This window comes from Gouania willdenowi, chromosome 22 (assembly GCF_900634775.1).
Source record: "Gouania willdenowi chromosome 22, fGouWil2.1, whole genome shotgun sequence".
Classification (NCBI taxonomy): domain Eukaryota; kingdom Metazoa; phylum Chordata; class Actinopteri; order Blenniiformes; family Gobiesocidae; genus Gouania; species Gouania willdenowi.
Window position 1 is genome coordinate 3,497,815 of NC_041065.1, and position 27,980 is coordinate 3,525,794.

The 27,980-nt window shown below is 37.3% G+C and overlaps 2 protein-coding genes across 4 annotated transcripts; one reads left to right on the top strand and one right to left on the bottom strand.

The window, feature by feature from the left end:
- cdkl1 (cyclin dependent kinase like 1 (CDC2 related kinase)) lies at nucleotides 1–16,541 on the top strand. 2 transcript variants are annotated; one of them, XM_028437393.1, is made up of 10 exons: nucleotides 1–81; nucleotides 556–744; nucleotides 2,512–2,633; nucleotides 5,368–5,440; nucleotides 5,766–5,856; nucleotides 11,410–11,610; nucleotides 11,718–11,800; nucleotides 11,875–11,931; nucleotides 14,541–14,702; nucleotides 16,067–16,541. In XM_028437393.1, the coding sequence occupies exons 2-10, from the start codon at nucleotides 577–579 to the stop codon at nucleotides 16,166–16,168; spliced, it is 1,059 nt and encodes a 352-aa protein (XP_028293194.1). In that variant the 5' UTR covers nucleotides 1–81; nucleotides 556–576; the 3' UTR covers nucleotides 16,169–16,541. The 2 variants fall into 2 exon arrangements, with proteins under 2 accessions (XP_028293194.1, XP_028293193.1); XM_028437392.1 differs by lacking the exon at nucleotides 1–81 and adding an exon at nucleotides 121–211.
- dmac2l (distal membrane arm assembly component 2 like) lies at nucleotides 16,412–27,965 on the bottom strand. Of its 2 annotated transcripts, none has more exons than XM_028437395.1 (5): nucleotides 27,904–27,965; nucleotides 27,726–27,810; nucleotides 26,580–26,788; nucleotides 24,735–24,906; nucleotides 16,412–16,712 (listed from the first exon to the last, which is right to left on the bottom strand). In XM_028437395.1, exons 2-5 carry the CDS (start codon nucleotides 27,806–27,808, stop codon nucleotides 16,598–16,600), a joined length of 579 nt encoding a protein of 192 aa, XP_028293196.1. In that variant the 5' UTR covers nucleotides 27,809–27,810; nucleotides 27,904–27,965; the 3' UTR covers nucleotides 16,412–16,597. The 2 variants fall into 2 exon arrangements, with proteins under 2 accessions (XP_028293196.1, XP_028293195.1); XM_028437394.1 differs by having other exon boundaries at nucleotides 27,726–27,830; nucleotides 27,904–27,947.
- Nucleotides 27,966–27,980: the final 15 nt, after the last annotated feature.

The window sequence follows — 27,980 nt, forward strand, 5'->3', positions numbered from 1 at the left end:
GCTGAGAGCTCCAGCCCTGCAGCTCAATGCCTGTGCACTGAAACAGAGGAGGGGGCGGAGCCTGAGGAGCACCAGCAGAAGGTCAGAGAAACACTTCATCCACTATCATCCACATCCACTCATGCACACAGAATCAGTCCTGACTCACATGCTGAGGTGAATTATGGAAAGAAGGTTGAAGGAGGGAAACATCTCAGAGCTTTAAATGAAGGTGGATTTTTTAAATCAGAAGTGAAAGTGTGTAATAATGTGTTGTTATTCAGAGTTTGGAGCTGCTGTGTTTGTTTCTACCAGTGCAGCTCTCTGATTTGTGTTGCCCAGGCTCTAACCCTGGGGGATCTGAGCTCAAACACTTTGCATTTGCATTGCAAATGTTTTCATGACGTAATCTAACTGTTACTAGAGGGTGTAGAGTTCCCTCCAAGCACTGAAATCCCTTCTTTTTGTAGTGAGATCACTCAGAGGCTGTGGTCTGTGTGCAGCTTGGTCAGAGGAACGTTCTCAGATGTTTGTTGAAGCAGCAGATCTTTTCTGATTGTCTCTGATCGTTTGCAGCCTCAGAGTTTAACGGTGACGATGGAGAAGTACGAAAAGATCGGGAAGATCGGAGAAGGATCGTACGGCATCGTCTTCAAGTGCAGAAACAAAGACAGCGGGCAGATTGTGGCCATCAAGAAGTTTGTGGAGTCTGAGGACGATCCCATCATTAAGAAGATCGCTTTGAGGGAGATCAGGATGCTGAAGGTACAACTTTACACGCTCCACTTATCCTTTCCCTCCCATTTTTACCACCTGATAATCAGAGAAATGCAGTCAGGGAACAACCTGTGGGTCCTGGAAAGGGCCAGGGCCGGCTGTAGGTCATTCATTGCCCTAGGCAAGAGTGGACATTAACCCCCCCCCAATAAATGAATAAGATAATATTATTATTTATTTTTATTATCTGGGACACAACAAACTATTGGAAGAAAAAAACAAAACAAAACCTATTTTAAAAACGGAAAAAGGACAACAACAAAGGTGCAAAATCCAAAAGAAATGCAAAACAGTGCAATCAAAAGTTAAAATTAAATATAAAAGTTTCAGTGCAAGGAAATTTCTACTTTCCTGTCTGGTTTCACTAGTTAGTAACACACATCTTAAAACCAAAGAACACAATGTGCAAACAACACAATAGAATTATATAGAATAGAACAAGAATTAAAATAAAATAAATACAAATATGCATAAATATGGGCAGAAGATCAGCAGGTATAGTTACAGATTTTTTATATTAATATTTAATTAAGAGGGCGTGTTTTGTAAAGGGTGTGTTTCATGTTTATTACACCTTTTTAAATTATTATTGTTATTATATGGGGGTGGGTGCAATTTGGCGCCCTTCCAGCAGATGGCGCCCTCGGCGGCCGCCTGTGTTGCCTGTTGGGAAGGCCGGCCCTGGCCCACGCACTTCGGTCTCATAAAATTCTAGAATTTTTACCAATTGTTCAGTTATTATTCAATAGTCAAACTGTACATGTTTAGTTTGATTAGACCTGGACCATTCAGTGGGGGGGGGGGTCCTTATTTTTCTTTCATTTTCAGCTTCAGATATCTCAGAAACTACGTCACAGGAAACTGGAATGTGGTAAATTAATACAGCTGTAGGAACAATTACTTTAAACTGGTAAATAATGGCCATAACAAATGGTGAATGTGGTTAAATTGGTAAAAAAAATAAGTATGAAATATAGTAAAAAGAGGTTAAGCGTGACGATAATGGGTCAACATACTGTATGTGACAGTGAAAAGTGGTGTAAAGGGTTTATAAGTGCAGAAAATGTCATGGAAGTGAAAAAAATTTGCAGAAAAGGCATTGAAAGTGGCAGAAATGGGAATAATTTAGCAAAAATATATTAAAAGGAGCAAAAAAATGGTACAAAAAATAATGTTAAAATATGGCACGTTTGGTGTCGTTGCAGAAAAAGGGGAAAAATAAGCAAAAATTGGCTCAAATTGTTCAAAATAAATTCTTAGTTTCTTGAAGGCATCTGGCGACCCTCCCAGTGTCTTGTGATCTCAAATAGGGTCCTGACCCCAAGGTTGAGAACCCCTGACTTTACCAATTAAGCTGAGGAGAACCTCTGTTCTAGATGATAATACAGTATGAGGTGTTATTGATTATTACTTAGACACGTGGTGAAAAAAGCTTTGTTTTTTTACTGATGATGATGATGATGATGATGATGATGATGATGATGATGATGATGATGATGATGATGATGATGATGATGATGATGATGATGATGATCTGCTGGTTCACATAAAGTACAGCTTGTGAAGGGCTTCCTGATAAAGACACAGATTGTGTACCTTCATCATACTCTTCCTCCTCAAACTGCGTCTGTGTGTGTGTGTGTGCGTGTGTTTGCGTGTGTGTCTGTGTGTGTGTGTGTCTGTGTGTGTGTGTGTGTGTGTGTGCGCGTGTGTCTGTGTGTGTGCGTGTGTTTGCGTGTGTGTGTGTGTGTGCAGCAACTGAAACACTCCAACCTGGTGAATCTGATGGAAGTGTTTCGACGTAAGAGGAAGCTTCACCTGGTGTTTGAGTACTGTGATCACACTGTCCTCAACGAGCTGGACCGACATCCCAGAGGGTGTGTATTAGAAAGCTGTGTGTGTGTGTGTGTGTGTGACTACAAAAACACACTCATTGAATCCAAAAATACACCAAACGAAACGCAAACATCAACAACTGAAAAATACACAAAATGACTTTGAAAAAACACTCCAAAAACACACTTATCGACAAAAAAATGCACAAAACCAATCAATAATACACCAAACTAAATATGCACTTTAAATTCCTTGTTATGGTTACTTTAATAATAATAAATCTAACTTTTTAAGAAATAGTAAATGAGTAGCAGCTGAGGATGATTTTTGAGGTTTAGATCTTCTGATGTGTCGCTCCAACGTCTCAGGGCATGAACGACAAAAGGCTTGACAACGTTTGTTGACCAAAGAAGAAAGAGGAACCATTAGAACGACTTTAGGCTCATAAAAACACAAGCAAAGGAGGCGGGGCCACGATCCCTGCATACACACGTCTGTACAGGATCAGCAGGTATCTAATATAATAGGACTGGATCATTTTTAGCATCTATTATTCACATGAGACGGAAATATTTACAGTAGATTTCTACTGAAATGGTGATTTAAAGCTTGGTGAATAAAAGAGGGACTTTACTTACTTTTATCCTCACATCTGCTCACAGACTTTATTTTTTAAGCAAACACTGAGACGAGTGTAAATCTGAGCCGAGCACAGACTTGTGTGCACTCAGCTAAGCGCTCATTGTCCGTTGCTCATGGGCACTACGCTGGTGTCCCAGGAGGCAGACGGCCTCTCTGTGGTATGCTGCCCACACCCATGCTCTCCCAGAATGCTTTGCTGGCAGGGAGCCACACCTCACTGCGTTCACTGGGCTACAGCGGGCGGAGCCTATTATTCATTGTGAGTCACATGGCCTGAATTAACCATTTCCCCCAGCAACGCTGACAGACGACGGCCCCTCAGCTAACAGAACCTTATGTTGAACCTGTGTGGAAAAGCTGCAGTGATCTCAATATTTTCAGCTCGCGACCCCAAAAATAAAGGTTCCAGAGACCGAGGACCCCCACTGTACCTGTGATACAGTACAGACTTACAGTTTTAATGTTGTGGTTGCAATGATACTGTATATCCAAAGGTCTCATGTACAAAGACGTGCGTGAAACAAGCGTTCGTCTCGATCCAGAAATAGGCGTACGCTCGTGAAAATGCAGATGTTTGAGTCTGTGCGTAGGACTGGATCCACGCAGCTTTCCTTTGAACATCTGAATCAGTGTGGATGTGAGCGCACGTGTCCACGCCCACATTTACAAATGTAAATCTCATTCAAATGAGATCGGAACGGGGATTCTCGTCAGCGTGAGCAGAAAAAGCTGCAGCGCGAACCACCAGTAACACAGGAAACATTATTAGACCAACAGCAGCAGGTGATTCAACAGTTAAGATACTAGAATTAATATAAACACAGTTTACTAAATGCTTGAGTGTAGAAATGAGAAGCAGAATATATATATACAGACCCTTTCCAATAAATTACAATATCATGGGAACGTTGTTTAATTTCCATAATTCTATTTAAAAAATTAAACTTTCATAGATTATAGATTCAGGGCCAACAATTGAAACAATTTCAAGTATTTATTTGTTTATTTTTACATAATTTGGGCTTCCAGCTCATAAAACCCACGAAAACAGGAATTCAAAAAATTAGAATAGTCATTAATTTCATTAATTTTGGGGGCCTCAAAAAAATTGACCAAGGACTGAATGTGGCCCCCAGTTGTCTTTAGTCTGCTGTATATAGTAATATTAAACATTAAATAGAAAATAATGACTAATTGATATGAATTTGATGAAGATGGGACTCTATTTAGTACAAAAGACACATAAGTTTATGTTTCTAACTTAAATAGTTTATAATACAGTATATCTGACCCTCTCAGCCGCAGTTTGATGACTTTGTGGTTGAGTCGTGACCCAGAACATGCAGGAGGGACCATGTCTCTCTGATGGCCTGAAAACGCCTGAGGAAGAGCTGGACCATGGGGCCGGGGAGAGAGAAGTCTGGGTATCCCTGCTGAGGATGCTGCCCCTGGTTGGCTCCCTCTTTCTCTCTGGGCACCAGGGCTATTTGTAGTATTTTATTTATTATTCAATTTCATTACATTTATGTGTGTAAACCTTCACTGTTCATTTATTTATCTTCATCCGCTTGTTTGTCATTAATTTAAGAAAGAGAAAAACAAACTACTACCATTAGTTATCATTTATTTTGTATTTATTTTCTCCTTTTACACACACACACGCACACACACACACTATTGTAATTTGTAGATATTTGTAAATGTTGTTTCGGGTGCTGTACTGTCTATATATTGTACTATTGTCTTTGTCTCCGTCATTTCAAAGTAAAAAAAGAAGATATTGCCCTTTCAACCAACCAGCAGATGGATGGATGATGAATGATGGAGGGATGGATAATTACACAGAGCAGCAGATTTATTTGCTGTTGCTATAGCGACGCCTCATGCATCCGTCTCCTTGTAAAACATGTTTGGTTAAGTTGAGTCTAAATGTTTAGGCCATAAGTTGATTGGAATATGAACGACTGATTGGCTTTTCTACTGAACTGCATTAAGTGTTTGCTATACTGGGGCTTGAAGTGTAGAGCATCATTATCAATAATGATAAAAGAAATGAAGCCTGCAGTGAAAAAGCTTCAGTGGAACGTTTTAATGTGGCGGTAAATCCTTCTTTTGTTCTCTTCCTGTTTTCAGTGTCCCAGAGAGTTTGGCTAAAAGTATAACCTGGCAGACGCTTCAAGCCGTCAACTTCTGCCACACACAGAATGTGAGTTAAACCCCCCCCCCCCACTCACTCACCCCCCCAGAGAGCTCATCGTATATTTTCCAGTCATCAAACACTCATGTCAGCCTGTTTTTGAATTCCTGCTCCTTCAGCCTCTGCTTTATGACTTTGGTTTTTTAACAAGAATTCTTTCCTCTTTGGCTGAGCAGCAGTTAATGTGTCACATGACAAAAACAGCCTCATTACTCTCAGCATCATACGTGTGTGTGTGTGTGTGTGTGTGTGTGTGTGTGTGTGTGTGTGTGTGTGTGTGTGTGTGTGTGTGTGTGTGTGTGTGTGTGTGTGTGTGTGTGTGTGTGTGTGTCAGTGTATCCACAGAGACGTGAAGCCAGAGAACATCCTCATCACCAAACACAACGTTATCAAACTCTGTGACTTTGGCTTTGCCAGGATTCTCAGTGAGTCTCAGGGGGGCTCCACTGCCCCCCAATGATGGACGATACACAATGTGCGCTGCCCCCAAAGGAAACGACAACAAAAAATACACAATAGGACAACAAAAATACATAGAACAGAAGAAATACACAAAGCAACAGCAAAAATACACAAAACAAAAATAAACAAAACAACAACAAAAATACACAAAACAACAAAAATACACAAAACAACAACAAAAAATACACAAAGCAACAGCAAAAATACACAAAACAAAATAAACAAAACAACAACAAAAATACACAAAGCAACAACAGAAATACACAAAGCAACAACAAAAATACACAAAACATCAAAAACACACAAAGCAACAACACAAATACACGAAGCAACAACAAAAATACACAAAACAAAATAAACAAAACAACAAAAATACACAAAACAACAACAAAAATACACAAAACAACAACAAAAATACACAGAGCAACAGCAAAAATACACAAAACAAAAATAAACAATACAACAACAAAAATACACAAAACAACAAAAATACACAAAACAACAACAAAAAATACACAAAGCAACAGCAAAAATACACAAAACAAAATAAACAAAACAACAACAAAAATACACAAAGCAACAACAGAAATACACAAAGCAACAACAAAAATACACAAAACATCAAAAACACACAAAGCAACAACACAAATACATGAAGCAACAACAAAAATACACAAAACAAAATAAACAAAACAACAAAAATACACAAAACAACAACAAAAATACACAGAGCAACAGCAAAAATACACAAAACAACAAAAATACACGAAGCAACCACAAAAATATACAAAACAACAACAAAAATACACAAAACAACAACAAAAAATACACAAAGCAACAGCAAAAATACACAAAACAAAAATAAACAAAACAACAACAAAAATACACAAAGCAACAACAAAAATACACAAAGCAACAACAGAAATACACAAAACATCAAAAACACACAAAGCAACAACACAAATACACGAAGCAACAACAAAAATACACAAAACAACAACAAAAAATACACAAAGCAACAGCAAAAATACACAAAACAAAAATAAACAAAACAACAAAAATACACAAAACAACAACAAAAATACACAGAGCAACAGCAAAAATACACAAAACAACAAAAATACACGAAGCAACCACAAAAATATACAAAACAACAACAAAAATACACAAAACAACAACAAAAAATACACAAAGCAACAGCAAAAATACACAAAACAAAAATAAACAAAACAACAACAAAAATACACAAAGCAACAACAAAAATACACAAAGCAACAACAGAAATACACAAAACATCAAAAACACACAAAGCAACAACACAAATACACGAAGCAACAACAAAAATACACAAAACAAAATAAACAAAACAACAAAAATACACAAAGCAACAGCAAAAATAAACAAAACAACAAAAATACACAAAACAACAAAAATACACAAAACAACAACAAAAATACACAAAACAACAACAAAAATACACAGAGCAACAGCAAAAATACACAAAACAAAAATAAACAAAACAACAAAAATACAAAAAACAACAACAAAAATACACAGAGCAACAGCAAAAATACACAAAACAAAAATAAACAAAACAACAAAAATACACAAAACAACAACAAAAATACACAGAGCAACAGCAAAAATACACAAAACAACAAAAATACACAAAACAACAACAAAAAATACACAAAGCAACAGCAAAAATACACAAAACAAAATAAACAAAACAACAACAAAAATACACAAAGCAACAACAGAAATACACAAAGCAACAACAAAAATACACAAAACATCAAAAACACACAAAGCAACAACACAAATACACGAAGCAACAACAAAAATACACAAAACAAAATAAACAAAACAACAAAAATACACAAAACAACAACAAAAATACACAAAACAACAACAAAAATACACAGAGCAACAGCAAAAATACACAAAACAAAAATAAACAATACAACAACAAAAATACACAAAACAACAAAAATACACAAAACAACAACAAAAAATACACAAAGCAACAGCAAAAATACACAAAACAAAATAAACAAAACAACAACAAAAATACACAAAGCAACAACAGAAATACACAAAGCAACAACAAAATACACAAAACATCAAAAACACACAAAGCAACAACACAAATACACGAAGCAACAACAAAAATACACAAAACAAAATAAACAAAACAACAAAAATACACAAAACAACAACAAAAATACACAGAGCAACAGCAAAAATACACAAAACAACAAAAATACACGAAGCAACCACAAAAATATACAAAACAACAACAAAAATACACAAAACAACAACAAAAAATACACAAAGCAACAGCAAAAATACACAAAACAAAAATAAACAAAACAACAACAAAAATACACAAAGCAACAACAAAAATACACAAAGCAACAACAGAAATACACAAAACATCAAAAACACACAAAGCAACAACACAAATACACGAAGCAACAACAAAAATACACAAAACAACAACAAAAAATACACAAAGCAACAGCAAAAATAAACAAAACAACAAAAATACACAAAACAACAACAAAAATACACAGAGCAACAGCAAAAATACACAAAACAACAAAAATACACGAAGCAACCACAAACATATACAAAACAACAACAAAAATACACAAAGCAACAGCAAAAATACACAAAACAAAATAAACAAAACAACAACAAAAATACACAAAGCAACAACAAAAATACACAAAGCAACAACAGAAATACACAAAACATCAAAAACACACAAAGCAACAACACAAATACACGAAGCAACAACAAAAATACACAAAACAACAACAAAAAATACACAAAGCAACAGCAAAAATACACAAAACAAAAATAAACAAAACAACAACAAAAATACACAAAGCAACAACAGAAATACACAAAACATCAAAAACACACAAAGCAACAACACAAATACACGAAGCAACAACAAAAATACACAAAACAAAATAAACAAAACAACAAAAATACACAAAGCAACAGCAAAAATAAACAAAACAACAAAAATACACAAAACAACAAAAATACACAAAACAACAACAAAAATACACAAAACAACAACAAAAATACACAGAGCAACAGCAAAAATACACAAAACAACAAAAATAAACAAAACAACAAAAATACACAAAACAACAACAAAAATACACAGAGCAACAGCAAAAATACACAAAACAACAAAAATACACGAAGCAACCACAAACATATACAAAACAACAACAAAAATACACAAAACAACAACAAAAATACACAGAGCAACAGCAAAAATACACAAAACAAAAATAAACAATACAACAACAAAAATACACAAAACAACAAAAATACACAAAACAACAACAAAAAATACACAAAGCAACAGCAAAAATACACAAAACAAAATAAACAAAACAACAACAAAAATACACAAAGCAACAACAGAAATACACAAAGCAACAACAAAAATACACAAAACATCAAAAACACACAAAGCAACAACACAAATACACGAAGCAACAACAAAAATACACAAAACAAAATAAACAAAACAACAAAAATACACAAAACAACAACAAAAATACACAGAGCAACAGCAAAAATACACAAAACAACAAAAATACACGAAGCAACCACAAAAATATACAAAACAACAACAAAAATACACAAAACAACAACAAAAAATACACAAAGCAACAGCAAAAATACACAAAACAAAAATAAACAAAACAACAACAAAAATACACAAAGCAACAACAAAAATACACAAGCAACAACAGAAATACACAAAACATCAAAAACACACAAAGCAACAACACAAATACACGAAGCAACAACAAAAATACACAAAACAACAACAAAAAATACACAAAGCAACAGCAAAAATACACAAAACAAAAATAAACAAAACAACAAAAATACACAAAACAACAACAAAAATACACAGAGCAACAGCAAAAATACACAAAACAACAAAAATACACGAAGCAACCACAAACATATACAAAACAACAACAAAAATACACAAAACAACAACAAAAAATACACAAAGCAACAGCAAAAATACACAAAACAAAAATAAACAAAACAACAACAAAAATACACAAAGCAACAACAAAAATACACAAAGCAACAACAGAAATACACAAAACATCAAAAACACACAAAGCAACAACACAAATACACGAAGCAACAACAAAAATACACAAAACAACAACAAAAAATACACAAAGCAACAGCAAAAATACACAAAACAAAAATAAACAAAACAACAACAAAAATACACAAAGCAACAACAGAAATACACAAAACATCAAAAACACACAAAGCAACAACACAAATACACGAAGCAACAACAAAAATACACAAAACAAAATAAACAAAACAACAAAAATACACAAAGCAACAGCAAAAATAAACAAAACAACAAAAATACACAAAACAACAAAAATACACAAAACAACAACAAAAATACACAAAACAACAACAAAAATACACAGAGCAACAGCAAAAATACACAAAACAACAAAAATAAACAAAAAACAACAACAAAAATACACAGAGCAACAGCAAAAATACACAAAACAAAAATAAACAAAACAACAAAAATACACAAAACAACAACAAAAATACACAGAGCAACAGCAAAAATACACAAAACAAAAATAAACAAAACAACAAAAATACACAAAGCAACAACAAAAATACACAAAGCAACAACAAAAATACACAAAGCAACAACAGAAATACACAAAGCAAGAGCAATAATACACAACAGCAAAAAATACACTAAACAACAGTAAAATTACATAAAACAGCAAAAATTGCACAAAACAGCAAAAATACCTAATAGCACACAAAAATACACAAAAACAAGAGCAAACACACAAGACAACTACAAAAATATTCTTTGTCACTTTGTACGTTTACTTTGGGTGAAACAACGTCCTCGTGTTTTCACACACATGTAAATGTCTCTGACGTTCCTAAAATGTAAATTGATCAGTTAGATTTATCAATAATACTGAGCCTTACATGTCTAATGAGTTAGTTTGTACATTACATTTAAGGATTTACAGTATTTGGCAATGTTTTGTACGTTAACTAAACAACTACACTTGTGCAAAGTTAGCTCTCAAATGTTAACCTAATAGTCTATAACTATACTGTGGATAAAGAATAATATTAGATTTATATCAATAACGGTATGTATGAATTACAATTAATTTAATTAAATTATCAGCTCCATCAATTCCAAACAAGCTTAAAAGCATCCTGTTGTCATGGTTTTGTTGAGTAAAATTTCTTATCAGTGGATCAGTACATTTAGTTACCATGGTGATCTAGCCCAGTGTCGTAGTCCAGCAAACACAGAATAAATCCAGGAAGTTAGCGATTGTTTGAGGAACGATCCTCAGCCTTCAGTCAAACAATGATGAAAAGAAGAACCTCCTTTTGTCTTCTTTTACTGCGTAGTAAAGTTGTGTATTTGTGTGCTTTGTGTACCTCAGCTGGTCCGTGTGACTACTACACAGACTATGTAGCCACACGCTGGTATCGGGCCCCCGAGCTGCTGGTGGGGGACACCCAGTACGGGCCCCCAGTGGACGTGTGGGCCGTAGGTTGTGTGTTTGCTGAGCTGATGTCGGGGATCCCTGTATGGCCTGGGAAGTCTGACATGGACCAGCTGTACCTGATCACAAAGACTCTTGGTGAGACACTAAACCAACACCTTCTCTCTTCATGAAGACACACACTTTGACATGGTTAAAAGAACAAAACAAAGTGAAGATAACATCACCTCTGTGGTCGTGTGCAGGAGATCTGACCCCTCGACATCAGCAGGTCTTCAGCAACAACCAGTTCTTCTGTGGAGTTTCTATTCCAGAGCCACAGCAGATGGTGAGCGGGGTCACTGGTTCCAGTCTGTGGAAACTCTTCTTCTCATTGTCTTTCTAATCTTTTTTTTTTTATAGGAACCTTTGGAGCAAAAATATCCAAACCTGACACACCAAGCTCTCAGCCTCATGAAGGTAACGCAGCTTTTCACACTCACCCAGCTCAGTCTGAGGCACTGCAAACATATTTAATACCTCTATTCACCGTATATCTGGATGTTTTTGTGACGATATTAAAAATCGATATTTTTCTCCATGATTTATTGCTTTTTTCCCCAATGTGTGCAAACGTGCTCATAGGTTAACGCTACGTGTAGTTGTGCACTTTCACGTGTTCCAGTGTAAACGTTTCCTTTATTTTATTTATTAGTTTATTTGACAGAGGCCATGCAAAACAGAACGAGAGCTATTTATGTATAATATATCCTCAGTATCGTTATTCATAAACTTTATTTTCTTCTTCTTTGTCCGTCTTCCTCAAACTCGTCCCACAGTTTACAACCGATATGAATAATTAAGAAATCAAAATCTGCAGATAATTTCTGGACATTATGCTATGTATCGGTTTTTTAACTCTTCAACTTTTTGAAGCCAATCAGAAGCCAGCAGAGGGAAATGCTTGCCTTTGATGTTTGTCACCATGAGTTACAAAGTAGGGGTGGGCGATATTGACAAAAAAATATTATCCCGATAATTTCTGGTATTTATTATGGTAACGATGAAAATCACGATAAATTAAATAAATAAATTACAACGTAGTGTAAACAGGTTCTTTACAAACACAAATAAATGTTAATACATTTAAAAAGGCTACAATAACTGCTGACTCATAGAGTTCATGAGCTGATATTTTATGGAATATATTTGTGCATGTGGGTCACTATTAGTGTTATTGTATGTAATTCATTTATTTCCTCATTTGAAATAAAATTATTTTCTAAAAATAAAAAAGCACAAATAACTCCATTAGTTCATTATTTCATTTATGTGATAATGAGTTACATAAAGTTATGGTTGATAAATAATTCCTATAATTAAACCAGATCAAGCTGATGATTTAATCATTCATTATATTTATGTGTAATAATCTCAATAGTTACATTAGTCCAATGGGACCAGCTTTGTCTGTGAACACGTGAAATTTTATTAAAAAATATTGCGTTTCACAAATTGGGATGAATTAATAGTGACATCAGTATTTATGCTAACATTTATTTCACACAACGTGTGACATGTTTAGCTTTTATTGTTTCATACAAGTGTTAAATCTGACAAAAACAAATCAGTGGATCTCTGTGGTTTTATGACAGTAAGACGTGTTCTTTTTATTTGGTTTATTCCTTATATGGAGTGGTTAGCATTAGCTCTTAGCCCAGTCAGTGTGTCAGTGTGTTAGCTTAGCATAGTTAGCTTTAGTTGAGTTTCCAGTTCATAATCGTTGCTACAGTCAATCTTTATCAATCAATCAATCTTTATTTGTATAGCGCCAAATCATAACCAATGGTATCTCAAGACACTTTACAGTAGAGCAGTCTTAAGGACGGACTCTTCATTTTATGGATACACACATATGCATATATACGTATATACACATACATATGTATCCCACACCCAACATGAATTCATCATGGCGGCAAGGAAAACCTTCTGTTAAGCAGCAGGAACCTTGTGTGGATCCCATTCCTATGATGAACAGCCATCTCAGGTGCATCTCTGTGCCTGTGTTTGTGGAACTTTGGATGGATCTGATGGAGGAACTTGAATCGGTTTCCGTTGTTGGATGGTTTTCTGGTTTTAACCAAGTAGTGGTCCATGATGTGTCACAGCTCAGCAGCTTCAGGTAGCTGAGACGATCACCGCACACACACACGGCGGTGCACGTCAGAGCTTCCGTAAACAACGTTCTGCTCCAGAGAAAATTAAGCTGACAACAAACGAGCAGTTTGTCCGTGGAACATGGTTTTATGGGGGCATTCTTAGTTAAATTGAGGGACAAATGGCCCAAGGCACTCGCTAATATCCGACATGGGAATTTATCGTTTATATCGTGGGATGACATATTCTTACCGGTGAGAATGTTTTTGACGATAAATCATAAACAATAAAATATCGCACATTCCTATTACATAGCGACAGTATTATGGTCAGCAAATGGAAATGTTGGCTCCTGATTGGTGGATGACATCTGGCTCTTTTTGTTTTTTTCCCCAGCAGCCAAATAGGGGTGTGTTTCAGCTACTGTATGTATCCCCACTTCCATTTACTTCAGGAAATGCAAAATATTGTAGTTTTCATCTGTGGCCCCTGGGCAGGAAGATGTAAAATACTATACAATCCACATGATAAAGCAAACATTTTAGCATTTAAAACAATGCATATTCACTAACAGTCCATCATTAAAAACAACACATTTAAAATGTAAATAAATATCAAAGCGACTGACTGTGATGGGCGTTGATTATATTTTTTAACAATGACTTGTATATTGTGTTTTTGGAAAAGGAAAATAAGGAAATTAAAATCCCAGTAATCGTTACCATCGAATCACAATCAATCATAATTACATTATATATCAAATCAACCCTAAAATATGGTGATATAATATAATCGGGTCTCCCCCTCTAGTTTTGAAAAGATAAACATCATCAATTAGGTTTCAGTGAAGGTCTGTGATGTGGAAGTTCTTGCTTCCTGTTGACAGACTGATTGTTCGTGCTTGTGTCTGTCCTCCATGTCTGTATCAGGGTTGTCTAAGGATGGACCCCTCAGAGCGGCTCAGCTGTGAGCAGTTGCTGCAGCAACCGTACTTTGACGGCCTGAGAGAAAAGAGCGACGGCGCGTCCAAAGAGCCGGACCGCTCGGGCAACAAGAGGACACGTTTACCACGCAGACACCTTCCCCCCGGGGTGAGCCTAAACCCTCTGAGCTGCTTCACTGTGTCAAATACTGGAGTGGGCGGGGCTACGTTTACTTTCCTCCACGCACAGCAGATCAAACATGGGAGCATTTGCTTTGTCCACACCTTTTGTGTGGCCACAGATTTATTACGTTTCCAACGCTTGAAGGAAAAAGTCAAACAAACAAAAAAAGTAGTTTGTTTGAGAGGGTTTCCTGTTGTTCTTAGTGACGTCCAAAGACGTTCTTAACCAACAGCTCCAGGTTTGAAGTGCATCAGTTTGATGCTCGGGGACATTGATTTTCAAACGCTGTCACAGAGAACGCGACTGATGCATATTGATGGGAGTGATTGTGCCTTGTTTTAATATCAAAGGCAGAAAATTACCGTTGGCATCATGAAAGCATTCATCCATGAGTAATCTGACCACGGCTGTTGCCACGGTAACATGCGGCCTTGCTACAATCAGCCCAGATGTTTCAGTTTTAAGCATCATATGCTAAAAAGGGGGTTGGGAAAGCAAATTCTGGCTTGCCATTAGCTGTCAAAAGTATTCCAACCAATCAGGGAGCTGGATTTGGTTCTAACACCTCCTACTTCATTTGCATTAGGTCTACTGGTAGTACTAGTGAATCTTTTGGCTTTACTCGTACTACTATCAATTTATCCATCTTCTACCATTTATTCGTGGTCAGGTTGCAAGCGCAGCATCCTTAGCAGTGAGGCCCAGATTTCTCTCTCTTTGGCACTTTGTCCAGCTCTTTCTGGGGTCTTCCGGGGAGTCTCCTACTGGACCAAGGAGGCGTCCAGGGGGCATCCTAATTAGGTGCCCGAGTCACCTCAGCTGGCTCTTCTCAATGTGGAAGAGCAGCGGCTCTACTCCGAGCCCCTCCCTCACCCTATCTCTAAGGGAGAGCCCAGTCACCCTACAGAGGAAAGTCATTTCATTTGTACCCATGAGTTGCTCTTTGGGTCATGACCCAAAGCTCATGAACATAAGTGAGGGTATGAACCAAGATCGAACAGTAAATCAAGAGCTTTTCCTTTCGGCTCAGCACCTCTTCACCACGACGGATCTGTGCAGAAGCTGCACCGATCCACCTGTTTATCTCTCACTCCATCTTTCCCTCACTCATGAACTCCTCCCCTTAGGGCAGGACCTCATCCCCAACCTGGAGAAGGCACTCTATTGCCTGGATATTGTCGGTGCCTTATACACTACATACTTTTATATCATTCATACATAAAAATACAAATTATCACTAATGATGAAATTGCACTTAGGGTCAAATTTGTCCGTATTATGCCTCTGAACTAAAATGAGTTTGACAGCCCTGATCTAATGCCTGACCCTGTGTTCTTTCCACCCTCCAGTATCTGCCACAGCTGACCAGCAGCAGCATCTTTCCAGCTCTGGACAACAAGAAGCAGTATAATAACCTGCGCAGGTTCAACTACCACCTGCCCAATATATAAACACGTAAACATGTAAAAAAAAAAAGGCTGCCATGCTGTTTGGAAAGGGACTCAACCACTTTTTTAAGCTCCTGGGTCTATGTATGGTTGTTTGAAGCTGTAGATGTGGAGACGAGGAGCAACGTACCGCTCTGACTGTAGACTGAAGGTAAAACTACAATGTGCTGCCAAATGTTGTTTTTCTATTGGACGAGCAGCAGTTAGCTGATAGACACACACACACACACACACACACACACAAGCTTCTCTGAAGGTGATATTTATTGACGCTGAGAGTGAAATAAACCCTCTGAGCTTTTACCAGTAACCAACACACTGTCCTCTAATATTTTACTACTAAAGCCATATTTATAATAAACTCTCTGTACACACACGTGTTGTGACTTTCATAACAAGAGTCACATATTTACACGTCACATGGTTCCTCCATCAGTCCAAGTCCGTCACCACGTCCAGCTGAGGGAGCGCCGTCTTTAATCTGTCCACGGTGGTTTGTTTGTCTTTGATTGCAGGTAGATCACTGAGAAACAGATACTCCAGGTTCCTAAAGGGGAGAAAACCTTAGATTACAGCATGGCCTGATGCACATCTGACTAAAAACACATTCATTCAAACACAAGCACAGAAAAGTCCAAACTGTTAGAAAAACAAAAACAGTGGGTAGGCCCTGGTGCTGGGGGCTTGCGTGTTTCTCTGGCGTTATTTTCTCTTACTCTCTGTCTCTTGGTGGGGTGGGTGGTGGGATGGCTCCTGTTGGTCCGGGGTGCTGGTGGGGGGGCTATGGGTTTTGCCTGGGTGGCGGGCGGTGCTGCGCCAGCTGGGTTAGCTTGGGGGTGGGGTCCGTGGCTCTGGGGGTAGCTACTGCTCAGGGGTGGCTCCTACATCCCGGGTCGTTGTGTAGCGGGATGTTGCTCTACCGGCTTGTCTGGCGTGCACCTTCACTGGGGATGTTGCTGGCAAGTTGAGATGGGTCGAAGAAGGACCTTGTAGGCCGGTGCCTTTTGGCCTGGCTGATCCTGTGCTGTGCTGGCAACATTGATGTGGGGTAGCGGTGCACAATTGGGGGTGCATGGGTACGCCTGCTTGTTGTCTGTGTCTGGTGGAGTGTCCCTGCTTGGGCGGTTGATGGTGTCCCCTCTCTCGGCTCCTTGGGGCTTTCTAGGGTGTGTATGAGGGGGTGGCGGCTGCCTCTCGGCCTGGGGTCTCTAGGGCGTCTGGGAGGGCTGCTCGGTTGTGGCCTAGGGCGCCTTGGCTCCCATTTTTTCTGCCGGCCAGGCTTTACCTTCGAGCCCAGGGTGGTGCCTGGGTTTGCGGAAGTGGTTCTTGCACAAACATTGGTCGTGGATGCACTGCTGTGGGATAAGCTCGTACTGGGCTTAATCTTAGACACGTCGATCCCAAATACCTGTTTTAAGTATAACCACTCACTCCTGTCCACAACCACCACCATCATACTTAAACTGGGTGCTGTGTCACCCGCTTCAATTTCTCCACACTTGTCACCAGACTGGCTGAACTGATTACACAACAAAATAAGCACAAGATGCACAACTATAATATCACATTGCACTCTCACCTTAAAACAGTTAACTCTTCCCCACCCCTTCCCTGTTCCCTTCCCTCTCACCCAGGTGTAACACTGCCCTCTCTTTTTATATTCTTCCTTCAATAAAGTATTTCTTACCCTTCCTTAAGGAGGGCTGGTGATGGTCACAATTATGCAATAAAATAAATTAATTTCTTTAAATGAAAACCATAATAAAATAACATGTATTGCAGCATGTGCAGACAAGATAAAAAAAACAAAAACAAAATAACAGAAGAGTTTATTAAGCTGTAAACACATCGTGACACATTCAGAGCTAAACACTCAGCACATTCAGGATGCTAATCGTCCTGCTTGTTAGATAACTGAGTGACAGTTCATTACTGTATTATTACATGGAAGTTAATCCACAAAATAAATTACTCCAAAAACACATAAAACACAGAAAAATACACAAAATGATTCTAAACGATATTTCAAACAGACTCATCAAGCATAACCTCGATTAGTCACAAAGTCACGGTGAAGGAGCTTCACTCAGTGACACCAGTGGATGTACTCAAGGTTCTAGAATCTGACTTCAAGTATGACAAAAATTATAAAAGATCGGTATCTAAAGATAATCTCTTTTTGAACACATTAAAGAAAGGAATATACAAAAATGTAGAAGGACATTATGAAATACCACTCCATTCAAAAGAGAGTCACTTACCTGACAATAAACCTATGGCCATGATGAGATTTGTTTTACCAATTCCATGTGTATGAAACGGATTATTTAAGATTTTTATGGTGGAAAAATGGCAACCTAAACACTGAGCCACAAGAGTTTTGCACTTTTCGGTGCTACATTCTAGCCAGGGTGTGCCAACTACGGTTTAAAACAAGTTTCCATGCATTATTTCCCCTTGCTTCACTGTTTATAATGAAGGATTTCTACGTAGATGATGGTGTAACCAGTACAGCAAGCATCTCAGAAGCCATCCGGCTTGCAAAGGAAGCTCTGCACAAGTTTATGAGTAATGATAAAACAGGGTCGGAAAACATTCCATCATCTGAACATGCTACTCCAAAGCAGGCTTGTGACCTAGACTTTAAAGACTCAGAACTTGAAAGTGCTTGAAGCATTCAGTGGCACATTCAGATTTTGCTTTCATTTCAACAACCAACATGCCACAAGGCATGGCATCCTATCTACGGTTGCATCTCTCTATGATCCGCTAGGGTTTGTCTCCCCTTTTATACTCAGGCAAAAGAGTGCTGCAAGAGACATGTAAACTGGGACGACCCCTTAACCATTCAACGAAGGCCAGTGTGGGACAAATGGAAAGGTGACTTAGAGAACCATGAGAAAATCTCTATACCACGTTGCTATGTAACCAAAGACTTTGGACAAGCTGTTAAGACTGAGTTACGTCATTTTTCTGATGCATGTTTGAACAGTTATGGTCAGTGTACCTATTTAAGACATGTAAACAAAGTTAGTAAAGTCCATTGTGCTGTAGTCATGGCAAAGACCAGAGTTGCTCCAATTAAGACCATAACAATCCCAAGACTTCAACCGACAGCTGCCGTTGACTTCATTACAGATGTTAAGGGATGAACTTAAATTGATACAAGTGAATGAATACTTCTGGACAGACTCTAAAGTAGTCTTAGGCTACATCAATAATGAAGCGTGATGTTTTCACACCTTTGTGTAGAAACAGAGTTCAGAAGATAAGGTTCAATAGTTCTCCTCACCAATGGAAACATGTCCCTACAGATCAAAACCCTGCAGACATTGCCTCCAGGGGCGCAAATGCAAGTGAACTCATCACATCAGGCTGGTTCAGGGACCACAGTTTCTATGGGAGAGTGAAATACCTCTAGCAGAAATAACCCTTGGGGATCCGGAGGTCGAAAAGATACTGTACATGCACACAAACAGAACAGACAAGTTTGTCAGACACGTTGAAAAAAAATGTAATCATGGTACATGCTAGTGTTGTGTTCAAGACCACACTATCCGAGACCAAGACTTGCCTGAGACCAGAATGCACCGAGACCAAGACAAGACCAAGACTTTCGGGAGCCGAGACCGAGTCAAGACCAAGACCGAGACAAGCCGAGACCAAGACCATAAACATTTTTTTTTTCAATTTAAAAAAATATATAAATAAATAAAATTATGACAAGGTTCAACAGTTAAATAACATTCTCTCTTTAATTTTAGTTTATTTTAAATACATTTGACGGACAAAAAAGGTGCCTGAAAAAAATTAACTAAAATATTAAAACTACTACTGCTACTGATAAATTCACAATTACTCTACATTTTTGAAAACAAGATTTCTATGTCAGCTGAATGTACAGAAAGTGTTTAAAAGTATTTCTGCCAAGAAATAATGATTCTTGATTCTGATTCTTTGAGTTGTGCAGGTTAACAGGTCACAGATTTCACAAGATAATTTTTTAGTTTGAAAAAGCCTTTACACAGGTTATTTTTATTAATTCACTTAGTTGATATAGTTTAATTTGGTTACTGTAATGTACCTAGGATATTCAATTAACAAAGGTTTCCAGCTGTAACTGTAAAAGATAAACTTTGTGAAAGTCTAAAAAACATAGAGCTACAGGTAGATGTGAAACTAAATAAAACAAACTCAAACCCTGGAAAAGTCATGTGACAAATTAATCAATAGTTCTTGTTGAGAATTATTATTATTATTCTGGATACTGTGTAAACAGAAACTATAAAAAATAATTATGTTGTGAACCTGTTTATATTGTGGGGAACATATTATATACATAAATGTAATTGGAGTCTAAAGCCACAAAAAACACCACTTTAAAAAGAAAATAGACTAATATAAGACCTCTTTACAGTTATTTGACTCATTCTGCGCTCGTGCGACTTATTTATGAAAAGCTCATCTCAAGTGGAGTGTTTTATTTATTTGGACCAAAGCTATACCACCGACCAGTAAAAAGATTGGTGGGGGTCAAAGTTCATGACATCACAAAAAAAAATATTAATAATAATAGTTCCCTATAACTTGGCTACAAATTGAGATACAGTGCTCTGAAAGGAAATGTTGTTCAATGGTACCAGTGTATTTGTGACCTTGACCTTCGTTAAAGGCCATAGTTAAGGTCAAAATCAGTTTTCTGTTTTTCCTGCATTATTACTTTCAATTTAATTAGTAAAAAGAACAAACTTGTCCACAAATCCAGATGGTCATTTTTGCCAAATTTTTAAATTTTCAATTGCCAAATAAGTATTTGCCTATAGCGAATACAGGTCTTTCCTAGTTTAGTTTAAAGGGGACATATCATGGTTTTAAATCCTTCCTTTTTACATATAAATCATATAGTTGTGGTCTATATAAAGCGGAACTGCAATGCTTGGGTCTGAATTCCTCATTATTATAGCTCCACCCCTTTTCTACCCCTTTTCTGATGTGCTTCTGAGAGCAACTCGTTTTGGTGCTGTCTCTTTTAATGCAAATGAGACACTCCATACCCCGCCCCCTCTTCAGGTGACACTCGGTTCAACTCCACCCTGCTCGGCCATTTTTGTAGTTTGATAGAAGAGATACGGCTATGTAGCGGCGCATAAACTTTTTATTCGGAGGTTATTTACAAAATGTCAACAACAGAAGACTTGTCCATCCAGCCTTACATGTTCGAGCCAGAGTCTGACCCGGCGGAGCGAGATGAAAATGAAGATGATGAACCTGCAGAACCCTAACAAGTGAGCTAACACAAGCACCGAGCTAACGCTAGCGCCAAGCTAACATCACGAAATGCATTTTAATACAATCTTTTCAAAGACAAAAATGGCAAAATGAAATGACTAAAGAAAACTTTAGACTTAAATTAAATCACGTAGGCCATATCATCAAGGATCTAAAACGAGCACACAGCGCTAACATATGAAGACGGTGCAACTGCTAATGCTAACAAAACAATGACAGGGACGTCTTATCATCACACTTTTTAGCGTTATTTACAGCTTACCGAAGTGCTCTGTTCATCGTCTCCAAAGATAGAAGGAATTGAACCCTCAATCAGACAAAGTCTTTCTGTAAATCCTTCTTTATACTGGTGGAGGTTGATGAAGCAGTCATCATTGAAGTGCTTCACACACAAAAATGACCTTATCCACAGATGTGGTACATTTCTATAAAAAATAAAACTCAACCAGACACTTTGAAAAGGTTCTGATGCTGTGAGACGGTGTAATGAAGCGTGGGTTACTACATCCAACAACCCAACATATTGACTTATCCTCTCGTAACTTCGGCATCCTGGAGCTTGGACTACAAAATAAAAGCGAGAAATAAAAATGGCGGATTGCTCGAAGTGTTGGACCTGGAGTTGATGTACTAATTTGGCAGTTCCGCTGCAAATACTGTGATGTAATAGTTCAAAAAACATAACAGAGAATAGAAAAATCGAAACAGATTGAAAAATATGAGCAAAACAAAATATAAAGATATCTACGGAGCACCTGAAGAGACTAATTTGATTTTTTCTGTACTTCTAAACACTCTAAATATACAACAACATGCATTTAAGGGCTAAAAAGTGGATTTAGCATGATATGTCCCCTTTAAATATGTTCACAATGAAAATATCATGGTTTTAATTTGAAAAACATTCTGAAGTGATATGCCACACTTCCTGTCGAGACGGAAGTGACGGAAAATACAGAGAAGTAAATGAGTACCAGCGCTCCGCATGTGTGCAGAGTGTCAGTGTCCAATCCTTTCACAGGCCTGATCGTTTCGTTTCCTTCCAACGCATGTGGGAAACGCGTCTCCATCCAGTCGGCCTATTTTACTGCAGTTCAAGTACTATTTAAAAGATTGAAACCAGCTATTTTAAAATAATTAGAAATTCATTTTTTTATTTTATTTTGGTTTTTATCTTATTTTCTGTTTGGTTTTTGATTGTAAATGTTGTGTGTTGTGTTTTTATCAGTGTTTTTTTAAACTAACGATTAAAAACACCACAAAACAGTCACATAGTTACATGTGTACTATTAAAATATTTAACAGACGTCATATGGTCGATTTACATTCAAATATCACGTCCCAGGATCTCTGTCGTAAGGACTGCGAGAGAAGGAAGTGACGTAGTCTACGTCTATGTGTTGAAAGGATCTGAAAGGATCAGGCCTGTGAAAGGATTGGGCGCTGACACAGAGAACAAAAAGGTGTTTTTGTTGATGAATACGGCTAAAGGTAAAGCTAGCTTGTACGGATGGTACCTGGTTGATGAAGGAACAAGGTGTGTTTGACCTTATTGTTTTAAGGGAGTTTTTGTGTTATATGTTTTACTGTGTGCACATTGCCTGTACTTACTCTTTTTGTCCAAAAGATAGTGCCAATGTATTGATAAATAATATACGTAAGGTTGGAAAAATGTGTTACAATGCACTGAAGTTAGAGATTAACACAAAAGGGCTGCTTGTTTATAGAAAAAATAAAAACCAAAAACTTTTTTGGTTGACAAATAATCGTTTTGTAAAGTTTTTTGGACAAAAAAAAAGCATAAAATATATACTTTAAACATAATAAAATCCTTCAAACACTAATATCAAGTATGTTCACTGTTGCACAAAACAAAACACTTCTTGCACGTGATGTGTCTTAGCTCTAGGTCTTCATCATCAAACCCAAAGTGTTCCTATAGAAGAGAATTTGACTTGTTTTTGCTGTTTTTCTCCTGCCATGTTTCAAAACCACTATCAACAACTGTCCTCATGTTAGCCTGCAGGCTAGCTTTGGCTTTTACGAGGAGCGGGGCGGAGGGGAGGGGAGGAGCTTGCATATGCGTGGATTAAACAACTCAAAGTTATAATTAATAACATGTGTGCCAAGCTTTATTATTTGTAGATGTCCGAAACAGTGGGTTTTGTTTTATTTAGTAAATAAAACCTATGTAAAAAAAAAATTTGATTATTTTTATAATCGTTGGGTGTAATAATCAAAATCATAATCGAATTTCGATTAATTGAGCAGCCCTATAACACATTTAGTAAAGATTTATAAATAAGTCAATCTATTGTAATTAACAAAATGTTTCATACTGTAAGAGTATTTATATTGTCTATGAATAGCTTTTACGGTGTGTTCACTAACATTAACAAGGTTCAAATAAAAGTGAAGTGAATCATCAGTTAGACCATCAATCAACCAGAGGACGTTACAGTGTCCTGTGCTAATGCTCCGTTTGGTCTGTATACTAATGCTGACATGAATGTTGATCATGTGACCTTCAAATCAGATACTGTGTCTGAGTTGTAAATGTTGCATTCAGTACTATACACTACAAACTCAATGAGTATATAATGTCTACTACAAACTATAAGTATGATTAGGATGATGAGCGTTCCCACTGAAGTATACTTCCAAGTTTCCCAAGATGCATTTGGAACCTGAATCACACTGAAGCTAAATATATCTGTTGATTCTCCACCTTTACTTTGAAAGTTCTGAAAACATTTTAAGTGAGAAAGTGACCAAGTAGAATATCAACATGTGCTCATTTGATCTATAAAACTCACGTAGACACATTTCATTCACTCATTTCAGAGACCCACCATTGTGCTACTGACTAAACTTCCCATTAACTTCAAAACAAGAGCCCTATTTACAAAAAAAAACTAATGGAAGACAAGAAGAGATGCTTTTGTTTTGAAAAAGGGTGATTTTTAGATCCTGGTATTTCTCATGTACTCAATCTTTTCATACTATCTAATGTAAATGCACTACATACTCATTTAGACTTCACACTTAGTATGAGTAGTACGTTAGTATGACATTTACAACACTGCCGATCACATTTGTGGTCCCGCCTCCTGTGATCAAAGTTGCCATGTCTGATGTAAAGTACAGTAACTATTCAAAGGAGAACTTGTTACAGAGAATAAGAATGGCTGAGGGTGATATCTGTGTCAATAAATGAACGAAACAACAGAAGGAAACCATATTTGTAACATACGTGTGTGTGTGTGTGTGTGTGTCTGACCTGAGTTTGTGCAGAGCGATGACACCCCTGTCGCTCACGTTCCCACATGACACCACCTCCATCATGTAGACGCTCTGCTGCAGGTTCTCAATGGAGCTCAGCCTCTCCAGACACACGTCTTCAATGTAGATGCATTTATTCAACTTGATTTCTTCCACACATTTCAAACCCTCTGAAGAAATAAAGACACAAAAAGAGAATCAGGCCAACGACCCCTACTTACACTAAACTAGAAGCATGTTTAGCATCTTCACTATTGTTTTCTGTGGACTTTATCATAGAACATCCTTGTTTTAATCAGATAAATAAATAAAATAGGTTAAAAGTGACCAAAAATAGTGGAAAAGGTGGTGAAATGGGATCTTAAAAACCACAGAAATTGGTTAAAAGTTGCAAATTAAAACGGACAGAAAAAGTGATGAAAAGGGTTCAAAGTGTCAATATTGTCTTAAAACTGGCAGAAATGGGAGAAGGAAGGGTTGTAATATAAAAAGTAGGAACAATTAGTTAAAACCGGCAGATAATGGGCATAACAAATAGTGGTTAAATTGGCAAAAAATAAGCATGAAATATGGTGAAAATAGGTTAAAAGTGACAATAATGAGTCAACATATGTGACATTAGGTGAGAAACGTGGTGTAAAGGGTTTATAAGAGCTGAAAATGTCTTAGAAGTGGAAAAAAATTGTAGAAAAGGCATTGGAATTTGATGGAGAAGTGGCAGGAATGGGAGTAATGTAGCAAAAATGCAAAAAATATGGCAAGAAAAAGTGATGAAAATAGGTTAAAATATAGCAAGTTTGGTGTAGTTGCAGAAAGAGGGTAAAAATAAGCAAAAATGGCCTCAAAAAATATTCTGAATTTATTAAAGGGATCAGGCGACCTCCTCAAGGTGTCTCACAACCTCAAGGTTGAGAACTCAAATCTAATCTATTATCATATTGTATATTATCAAATCTACTGTTATTATTCTGCTATATCTCACTATTATTGCTATTATTTATTATTGTTAGGCCAGGCTACCACATTCAAAACGCCACTCACTTTGTTCTTCTTGTTCTTGTTGTATACACTAGTTAAAATCACTACTCCTCTGTTATGGGGCCCCAAATAAATCAAAAGTCGATTTCTTATTTATTTGTGAGTCAAATATTACGATGGTTGGTAGTACCAAATCATTGGCACATACCAATATATAAATGGGACCCGTATATTACCCCGTATGTGTCATGGGGCACCAGGGGGCCCCATTTTTCAAATAACTACTCCTCCGTTAGTTCTCTTTATATTGAAATGCAGTTTGGTATAAATACTCTATGAATGAATATAATGAGACACTTGGAGCCCTTTTTTTTTTTTTTTTTTTTTTATAAAATGGGGCCACCCCCCATTTGCAGTAATTTCCAAATTTATGGGAACATAGTCGTGTGATATATAATTTCAATTATGATTATGCCTTGCACAATGCGATTAGGGTTTTTTCAGCAATTTCCATTAAAGTTGTTTTCTCATTTATTTGTGAGTCAAATATTGCCACAGTTGGTGGTACCAAATTATTGACACATACCAATATATGATGAATGGGGCCCATTATTCCATACGGGGGCACCAGGGACTGAGTTTTTGGGATTGCTGTACGTGCTATTCGGTGAGGAGACGTTCCGTGGGCCCGGCCGCAGTTCATCCGAACTTTTTAATTACAATATCAAGCCTAATCTATTAATATTATCAAACCCTAGTCATTATCCATCTAATCTATTAATATTGTTATATTATTTATTAACATGTCTTATTATGCATTATCATTCCAGGTAATAAATGATGTAGACTTTGGTCTAACACTGACCCAGGTGGTCAAAGCCTCTGTACATGATGCAGGACTCAGTAGCATCGATGGCCTGGATCTTGTACCTCCCCAGGGGTCCCGTGGGCAGCCCGTTGTAATCCATGTGCCAGCGATCGAAACCCTGAAAACGAACTCTGGCCCCGCATCGCAGCAGCCACTCGGCCGCCGCTCGGTCGGGACCCACAGCTTTGATCCTCTCATAGTCCACCCTGAGCAGAAATATGTAGTAATGTTTTTACTGCTTTCTAAAACCTAAATATATACAAGAGCAGGAGAATACGTATCACTTTGAATCATTTCATAAAGATATTGTTTAGATAATGCCACTAAACATTTAATTCTTGTTTTGACTTCTAAACCCATGTATTCTGTACAGCACTGAATGTTAACACACTGTCCCCAGAAACAGAGGAAAGACATATTTATTTCATTTTCTATTAAAATTCCATCTATTTTTTGGAAAATAATATTCCTAATAAAATATTCATTGATTTATCTTAGGACATGTAACTATTACAAAAACAGAAAACATATTCAGAGCACAGGACTTTCTCTGAAAATAATAGTTGCGGCCTAATTTTCTGCCCCCCCCCCAAAAAAAAGGAAACGCACAAGATGGAAGAAAGCTACACAAAAAAAAACAAAGAAATTACATATTACTTAAAAGATAGAAAAATATACAAAACAACAACTAAAAATACTCAAAATGCCAGAAAAATACACAAAAGTGCACAAAATGAGGCCCATAAATTATTGCAATTACAAATACACAGGAAAAAAAATACAGAAAATTACTCCAAACACATGCAAGAGGACTACAAAAAATTTAAATATACAAAAAAAAGCACAAAACTACAATATACAGAATGACAGAAAAGCACACAAAATGCAAAAGTACAAAAAATGACTCCCAAAAACGTACAAAATTACAGAAAGAGGAAATTTAAATGTACACAAAATAACTCCAAAAACATGCAAGACGACTGATTGAAACAAAATGACACACACACACACACACACACACACACACACACACACACACACACACACACACACACACACACACACACACACACACACACACACACACACACACACACACACACACACAGTGTAAACATGGTGATAGGTTGGTTGTTTTCTCACTTGTTAAAAACTGCATTAAGCCATCCCCAGAAGTGTCTGCAGCTCTGCACTGTCCGAGGTACAGCAGCACACAGCAGCCCCATGTCTGTGAGACACACACTGAGACTGAGAGAGAGACACACACACACTGAGACTGAGACACACGCGCACACACACACACGAGCTTCTGCCTTCTCACCTTTATTTCTTCTTGATTTACTGTTTACGACATTTCGTCACGTCTTAATACGTATCCAAACGCGCCCTCCTATTGGC